We start from the raw sequence: 8,553 nt of genomic DNA, 5'->3' as shown, positions 1-8,553 counted from the left end.
GATATAATACACAATTTGTTAATAACGATGAGTGTATTGGAAAATAAATGTTGACATCTTTGGTTTATTAGCCAAAAACATTTCCGTGTATATAATGATAGACTCTGAGCACATTTTTTCACAAAATTTGTACCCTTTTTCCTTGTAATTTTTCATCAAAATATTTATTTTTACTCAACAAGAATCCTTCATTTACTTGTCCAAAATCTGGTGGTAAGTTAATTAAACATTTAATTGTCTCGTTTCTGCTTTTGTTTATTTTGCTTTGCTTGCAAATGATGTTTACTTGGAGATATCTAATCGGGTGTGGCTCGATCAAATATTCCTCGGTCTTTAGGAAAAAAACAAATTTTATTCAAATATTCTTGAGTCCTGGAAGAAAACGTGCATTTCACGAAAGTATCAATTGAATCTATCGCGAAGCTTAATCGCTGCAGATTCGAGATTGTAGATAAGAAAGAGACGATGTTAATTTATAACGTAGTTTAAATTTGTATAAATAAAGTAAGTAACGGGGCAAGTCTGACTAGTCTGAGAGTGTCTGGAGGAGAGGAAGCCCAACAAAGCGATTGGGTTGCAGCTAGCTGCAGGTTTACAGGGGAGAAATAGTGTAGGATCGGACATTGGTGAATAAACAACTTCATGGAGAGCGTCGAAGGAAAACCCCGCATAGCCATCATTGGGGGTGGTTTGGTATAAATTTTCCCATTTCTCTACCTAAATTTCTGCGAATCAATTTTTACAGTGTTTTATCTCGTCGCTATTTTTTTTATAAAATTTTCATTCAGGTGGGGGCTTTGGCTGCTTGTTACTTCGGCAAACGAAATTATCCAGTATGCATTTACGAATACCGTTCGGGTAAATTTTACTTGGTTCTTTTTTACATTTATTTGAAATTTGTAAAAAATAGACAGTCAGGTTTGCTATGGATTTCTTTAGACATTCGTAAAGAGGATTCTCGAGGTCAAAGCATAGACCTTGCACTGTCACGTCGAGGTCGAGAAGCCCTTCGTGGCGTAGGGCTGGAAGATGCAATTATCAATCACCATGGAATACCTATGCGAGGAAGGATGCTCCACGGAAGGGATGGAAGCCTTAAGGAGATCATTTACGACCCCGTTCACAAAAATGTAAGTTCTATGCTCGTTCGTAAAATATTATTGTTTATTAAGCAAACAAAATTCAGCTGCTTCTTTCACCATGCATGCTATTTCAAATTTACAGTGCATTTATTCTGTCAATCGACGTCATCTCAACGTGGTTCTTCTAAATGGTAAGTAGAACTATTTTTTTCTTTGCTAGGATTTTCTTGATAATATAGCTATCTCTAAAAAAGCTTCGTAATAGCTTGTTTCCTAATCGATGGCTTCTGTAATTAACCGTCTTGATATTTATAACTGGCAATACTAGTGAATATGAGATACTTAATATTATGAAGAAAAGTTTTCCCTATCCGATTACGAGAAGGTGCGTGAAGCCGCAGGAATTCCTGCGTGTCGTATTACTCACGTAACTAGTCAATGGAGAAAAATATGCGTTTTACTAGTTGCAAATCGATGAAAATCTCTGCTGGAACATTCGTATCGATAGAGTAGCACTGAGACTTAATAACAAACGCTTGCAATGAGAAATCGAAAAATTAATCAAATTTCATTTCTATTATCAGCTGCAGAAAAATATTCGACGGTGGATTTTCGTTTCAATGTTAAATTAATCGATGCAAATCTTGAGGAAGGCAAGATGAAATTTCTGAAGTGAGTAAGAGTCTACCAAACCCGTAATTGATAGTGCTACTCGAAACATTGTTTGTTTGTGCAGCACCAAGACTCAGGGGATAGAGGAGGAATCTGCTGATTTGATCATTGGAGCAGATGGAGCTTACTCGACCATTCGCAAAATTATGTTGAAAAGACCATTGTTTAATTGTAGTCAAACGTACATCGAGCACGGTTACGTGGAGTTGTTTGTACCTTCTAGATTGGATGGAAAGGTAATTCTCTTGTATATTAATTTAAGAAATATTTTTTTTTCATTTATTTGTGAAATTTTGTTTAAAGTTTGCCATGAGTGGAAATCACTTGCATATTTGGCCACGCGGAGAATTCATGATGATTGCTTTGCCAAATGACGATGGCACGTTTACTGGGAACATTTTTGCTCCCTTTTCAACCTTCGAGAAGATAAAAACACCTCAGGACCTGCTTAATTTCTACGACTATCAATTTCCTGATTTAATATCCCTGATAGGAGAAAAAAAATTGATCAAAGATTTTTTTAAGAGAGAACCTAAAACATTGATTTCTGTAAAGGTATTAAAAGAACTAACTTCTATTTCTCATTTAGATTTAAAGGTTTATTTATACCATTTTATTGTATTTACAGTGCAAACCCTATCATCTTGGAAATAAAGTTCTTCTTGTCGGGGATGCTGCTCACGCTATGGTACCATTTTATGCCCAAGGGATGAATACTGTAAGTGCAGTCTACGAGTGCACATTTTATACTGCATAAGAAATTAATATTTTCCCTTCAAATGTCGATGCTTCACAGGGATTCGAAGACATTTTAATTCTGGACGAATTAATGACGGAGTTTAATTCGGATTTTAGCAAAGTTTTGTCGAAATTTACAGAAAGAAGATCCGATGATGCTCATGCAATTTGCGACCTTGCAATGTACAATTACTTAGAAGTAAGTTGATTCAGTTTATGACTGAATGAAAATTTATTCTTACTTAATATTAATTATAGATGAGAGATTTGGTAACAAGAAGATCTTTCCTCGTGCGAAAGAACTTGGATACATTTTTAAACAAATTTTTTCCAAAATCATGGATACCACTTTATGCTACTGTACACTTTTCGAGAATGAATTTTCGACAGTGCATAAGTAATAAAGAATGGCAGGATAAGGTAAGATATTTTATCCTTTAACTATAACATTTGATTTTTAATTAAATTATTATTGGCAATAATCTTATATATTTTTCAGACGATACAAAAATGCCTATGCTATTTTGGTCTCATTGTTTTCACAATTATATCTACGTTACTTTTCACTAAATTTGCATAAATATAAAACAAAATGTAGTATCACGACACACGCGTACAGTCACACTACACTGCACAAAATGCACAATCACTCGCAAATCTCACATATATTATACAATATATACTCAATGCATATTTAGCATAACAACAACATTATTTTTATACTTAAAAGTCTTCAATGCTTATAATAATGTTGAAATTTTATAAATAATTAAAAAGTTTTATATTCCCCAAAGAATTTTTCTTGCCACTTGGACTATTATTATTCATAAAAAATCTATATAAACATTTATAAAAACACCTAACGTAGGAAAGTCATTTTCACAAAGCAAAATACTTTCTGAGGAAATGTTTATGTACACTGATTAAGCTTGAACACAATTATGCAACACAGAACGTAATTAAGAAATCAGTTCTATATGGATATTTTCAGCATCTTCTAAATATTTATGCTTGTTCGATTCGAAAAACTCGAGCAAGTGGTTGGTGAATTTTTCATGATATTTTTCTATTTCCGCTTTCGAAGGATCTTTAATCTTGGGTAATTCTAGTGGACTACCAACTGAAAAAGATAAGTTCAGAGTAAATTAAACAGAACCAAGTAGTAGGCAGGTGTGTATAGTGTGTATAAAATATTTTGCTCTTCTTACCAACTACGTTAATAGGCTTTCTGTGAGGTACAACGCCAAATGTATACTGAAAGAAACCTCTACCAATTAGCAAAACTGGTGCGATTCCCGTTACTCGACGGAATATCTCTTGAATTTTTCTCAGCCTTGATCCCTTCGGTGCGTGTGCTTGATTGTACAGATCCGTCTCTCCAAAGGAGAAGACTGGAACTAGAGGAGTTCTGAAAATTATCACAGGAAAAATTAATATTTACTTTAACCAGATTTCGCGTTTATAGGGGGAAAAATGCATTATATTACCCATGATTTAAGGCTATTCTAATGAAACCTTTCCTCTTTTTCAGAATAATTCTATATGTTCCTGGGAAGCTTTCGAGCGATTCCGAGGCACCACCGACTATTAAAACCGCGGCTCTTCCTGTATAAGCTTCCTTTGGTTTATTCGATAATAAATAATGCAAACTTTTTGCATTTGCACTGACACTACCTGCAATCAAATAGTAAAAGAAGTCTCTCGAACATTTGAAGCACGCGTTAAGAAAACAGTTTTATCGGGGAGGATTAAAGAGATTTCTTTGAATCTTATCATCACATCAGTACTCGTGCAAAGATAAATTCAAGCGCAAATTGCAAGTTTCCTCTGGTCACTGAATTACGTGAATATCGAGGCTTACCAAAGCTATGGGCGAATTCTCGGAAAAGAGGAGTTTTGAAATGCTGGTCCAAGGTGACCACTCGTGATTCCAGCCCTGGAAAGAGTGTCTTAAATCCAGCGACGTCAGTGGCGAAAGAGCAAAAGGCGCCAGCCGATAGAACTCCATGGGGGAATGAGCAAAATAAATATTGCTTTGTTGGTTCCAAATCTACCGTTTTCACTAGTTTGATGGGGAAATAAGCGCGAAACAGCTTCCACCATGCACAATTTCTAAACCACTTCGTGTATCTTTCACTGAAATCGTAAAACGTGTTATTAATAAAATTACCTCATCAATGATTGCGATAAAGCGATAATTAATGGTCAAATAACCATTTTCAAATGTAAATAATTATAAAAAGTTGTCAGCAGGTTTTGTGTTAGATCATGAAAGTTCTTGAAGATGAGATAATAAGTGATGCTAATAATTCGTCAGAAGAAAAAGTTTTTCAATCATATATTCATTCTCGAATCGTAAAGGTCATAGAAAAATTGAATAAAAAAGGTCATTACATTACTGTTTATGGTATATGTAAAATGATGATAAGGCGTTAGAGAAGGTTCATTCGGAAAAAATATTATTCGTGCTTTACTCTTTGTTGAATGTTGAACAGTGGACTTTTACCTTCTGCCCCCATGGTCGCATGTATCTCTGTCATAGTATGCCCAAAAAAGGTACAAAATGACAAAGTAACGAATGGTCGTCGTGAATAATAGCAAATATGCGGTTATAAGGTAACAAATCGGACTTCCCAAGACGCAAACCACGATCCATCCGGCTGCAGCTAAAGTTTGCAGTCTCCTTTCCAATGGAACGTTTAAAGGTGCGAATTTTACATTCAACATTTTGTTTGTTTATGGCATTTAGTCTGAAAACCCTGTAAAATATTAAAGAGCTGTATTTATTTAGAAATTACTAATAAGCTATACAAAAATTATTTTACGAAATTACATTGTATTTATCTTAATATTTTATCGTACGATTGTACTTTATCATATTAAATTTCAATACAATTGAAAACAAACTTTTAAATTATTTCAAGTCCATTGAGCTATATGTTGCAATTATTCTATCAAATATTTGACAATAAATGAGTATTTTATAACGTTATTTATAAGTTAAGAGAGATTCTTTCTGCTGGATATACTACTTTATTTAATCAGTTAAACAAACGTGACATTGTGTTATTTTGGATATTATAAAGATCTTGTGTAAAAGGTGATAAATAAGCTAAAAAAACGTTGTAATGTATTAGTCCATACAAATTAATTGTGTCGACAAGAGTGTCAAATCAGTCGAGTGCTCACAAGTTAGTATCGACTCACTCGTTGATAACTATTTTACACTGTTTCTTATCATTCACTTTGAGAGCGCACGAAGATACAGTTATTACACACGTATTAGAAACCTATACCATCCGTTCTCTGTTTACGAGATTATTATTCCACAAGTTCCAAGTGGAAATCGTGTTAACGACATCACTCGTTTGTCCTGATTACTACTACACACTCGACGCAACAGTAAAAACTCACCAACATTGAAATCGTCTATTCAACGATATCAAAAAAGTATATATACATCAAGAGAAACATTATACTTTCGTACACTTATAAAGTTTACTCTATTTTATTATTAATAGTAAGTATGTTTATACTGTATAGGAATATTATTATAAACTTTATATTTCTATTATAAACTAGTAGATGCGTGTATGGCAAGGAATCGTTAAAAGAAAGACTTTATAAGGTAGTAGAATAAGTGTAATAGTATAGTACACTCACTAATTGCTTAACTGGTTCATTAATGAGGATCGAATTATAGAAAAACACAATGAAGTACCTTGAATTAGCATTAGCAACAAAGTTGATATAATTTCAACAATGCAAGATGATTGTGAAGGTTTTCTACGATGAATCAAGTCGACGAAGTTCGTAGTTACTAATTGGAAAGCACGTGTAATTCTCGTAGTGGTGGTATTCGTGTGGCACACGCCGAGACTCTGCTAGAGCGGCGAGGAAACAGAGGCGAATGCGAACTGGGACTTGGGAGTTGGGAGATGAGTAGAAGCGACGAGTGCCCACTGCCGCCTACGAACTGAAGAGACCTGAGTAGAAGCACTTGGTCAAATAACGCGATACCGTGTGTATAAAGAAAACGAACTTTGCACATCTGCCTCGGATAATCTTCTGATCTATGGATCTCTCACTGTGAAAAAGGTATAATCGACTATTTCAAAGAGTTTCTTTTATTATCGAAATCTTCGTAATTTGTCACGTCATCATTTATTAAATAGTTCAAACAAAGAGCTCCTTTTTTCACGTGCTTAAAAAAACAGTTGTGTGTCTTCAATTTATCGTATTTACAACGTTCTTAAATTTTCCAGGAAACACTAATTTACCATATTGAAGAGTACCTTATCAAATTGGAGATAATCGAGGAGAAACGATTCTACGATGGTTTCCGGTCGTGATATTTCATTAGTTTTCTTGGAGCCAATTGTTATTACGCAATCTTGCCAGGATACGTATAATTTATTCCTAGATTAACACACCTGATGTATGTTAATTAGTTCTGCATCCGATTAAACGTTTTTATGACCTTGAAATACTTACCATACGAAGTACCTTCATTCAGAAGGAACAACTGATTCTCCACCCGAAAACGGATCAGAAACATAATTTGGCATTTCAAAGTGAAGTAGGGCACCGATTATAACATGCCACTGGCTATTTTATTTTATTTCTTTCTTCTTATGTGATAAATTGTACTGTAGTGTACGCTTGATTTCTCGCCGATCATAATAGCTTCGATTTAATATTTCTTTATTCGTTACGTAAAATCAGAAATGCACGCCGTTACCTCAACTTAACATCTGTTCAACAGAAGTAAAATGATTATTAAAGCACAGAGCGTGATTTATTATACGTTAAAAAAAGACGAAATACTATTTAAAGAGACCTAATAATGTGAATATCCGTTTGTCACTTTGCCACTAAAATAATCGATAGCAATTCTTGTTTTAATGAACAGAGCAATCTCATGGTTATATACCGTTTGAAATACATGTATTGAGGTATTTCTTAGTCGACGGCAAGTAAAGAACTGATCTTCATTCTGCGCTTTGTGTCCGTCAGTTAAACTCGATATATGCTATAGTGAGAATGTCGTCATAAAACTCGTGCGTGCGATATTTTTAATTCGCAGCTACCTACTACATATACATATACTGTATATGTTATATTATATATAGTTGATTTGTTTGTCGCATATTCACAAGGAAGAAGGGATGATTGAACTAGATTTGTTTTTGTTCTAGATGCTATTTGCTTCAAAAATTCCTAAAATATTGCACAAGTAACACCAGCCAACTATTAAAAAAAATCAACAAAGCTATTTTTGTTCATTTTTCACATTCTAATAATTAATGCTTATTTTGTAGACAATTGACATAGGTATTATCTTTTTATTAATCAATAATTTTTCTGTCTTTTCATAATTTATCTTTGCTTATCTTATCTAGTAAAAGTTAACTCATTTTTTTAGATAAATATCGATACATTATAGGAAATTAGGTTGACAGTAAACCTTATTATTACCCATCATTTTTAAGATTCTAATATTAATATGATGTGTTAAACCATGTTCAAACTATGTATTCGCTCCATGCGTATTGACGCAACTATTATATTAAGATAAGAATATGTAGCTGTACATGTACATATATATACATACTATCAGCGCTATCTATCCGTAAATTTTGTCATATTTTCCGTAGTTTTGTCGTATACATATATATATATATATATATAGTTGAGCATTCTAACTTTTTTATGCTTGTGTTGGTATGCACTGAGCAATTAACACAAATGTTATAGACACTGAGATAGCCATAAATTAAATGATTTAAAATTTATATAAAAGTAAGGAGAGTTGAAAATAGCATTAGGAAAAGAATCTGTTTTATATCGGGTTTACCTGAGTTTTCTATTTTCATTAATAAACCATAAAATCGATAAAATGTACTTAGTATTTTATATAAAGTTTAATTATCAATATTAAACGAGACTGAAAAAATTAATTAATTTCTTTATCCTTTAAGGTTTAACCAAATGTATAATAAAATTAATTAAAAATTTCTCTGCTGTAAAAGTAAGCTTTTTTAATAAAAAATAAGTAATT

The 8,553-nt window shown here is 33.2% G+C and overlaps 2 protein-coding genes across 5 annotated transcripts; one reads left to right on the top strand and one right to left on the bottom strand.

Moving 5' to 3' along the window:
• The first annotated feature begins 617 nt into the window (after positions 1-617).
• Positions 618-3,127, top strand: cn (Kynurenine 3-monooxygenase cn). The gene is made up of 11 exons (XM_066724817.1): positions 618-693; positions 789-858; positions 940-1,130; positions 1,225-1,273; positions 1,667-1,754; positions 1,819-1,990; positions 2,058-2,309; positions 2,383-2,472; positions 2,551-2,691; positions 2,751-2,912; positions 2,992-3,127. The coding sequence occupies exons 1-11, from the start codon at positions 643-645 to the stop codon at positions 3,070-3,072; spliced, it is 1,347 nt and encodes a 448-aa protein (XP_066580914.1). The 5' UTR covers positions 618-642; the 3' UTR covers positions 3,073-3,127.
• LOC136772111 (2-acylglycerol O-acyltransferase 1-like) lies at positions 2,929-8,388 on the bottom strand. Of its 4 annotated transcripts, XM_066724819.1 has the most exons (8): positions 7,333-8,388; positions 6,987-7,246; positions 6,788-6,911; positions 4,999-5,251; positions 4,354-4,628; positions 3,980-4,166; positions 3,701-3,900; positions 2,929-3,612 (listed from the first exon to the last, which is right to left on the bottom strand). In XM_066724819.1, the coding sequence occupies exons 4-8, from the start codon at positions 5,217-5,219 to the stop codon at positions 3,452-3,454; spliced, it is 1,044 nt and encodes a 347-aa protein (XP_066580916.1). In that variant the 5' UTR covers positions 5,220-5,251; positions 6,788-6,911; positions 6,987-7,246; positions 7,333-8,388; the 3' UTR covers positions 2,929-3,451. The 4 variants fall into 4 exon arrangements, with proteins under 4 accessions (XP_066580916.1, XP_066580917.1, XP_066580915.1 ...); XM_066724820.1 differs by lacking the exon at positions 6,788-6,911; XM_066724818.1 differs by lacking the exons at positions 6,788-6,911; positions 6,987-7,246; positions 7,333-8,388 and adding an exon at positions 6,214-6,524.
• Between the last annotated feature and the right edge of the window lie 165 nt (positions 8,389-8,553).

The sequence above is a fragment of the Prorops nasuta genome, unplaced genomic scaffold, assembly GCF_024137725.1.
Source record: "Prorops nasuta isolate Cenicafe-Biocafe unplaced genomic scaffold, Cenicafe_Pnas_1.2 PNAS00003, whole genome shotgun sequence".
In the NCBI taxonomy this organism is placed as follows: Eukaryota; Metazoa; Arthropoda; class Insecta; order Hymenoptera; family Bethylidae; genus Prorops; species Prorops nasuta.
Note: the sequence above shows the minus strand (reverse complement) of the source record. Positions and strands in the feature narration are given on the sequence as shown.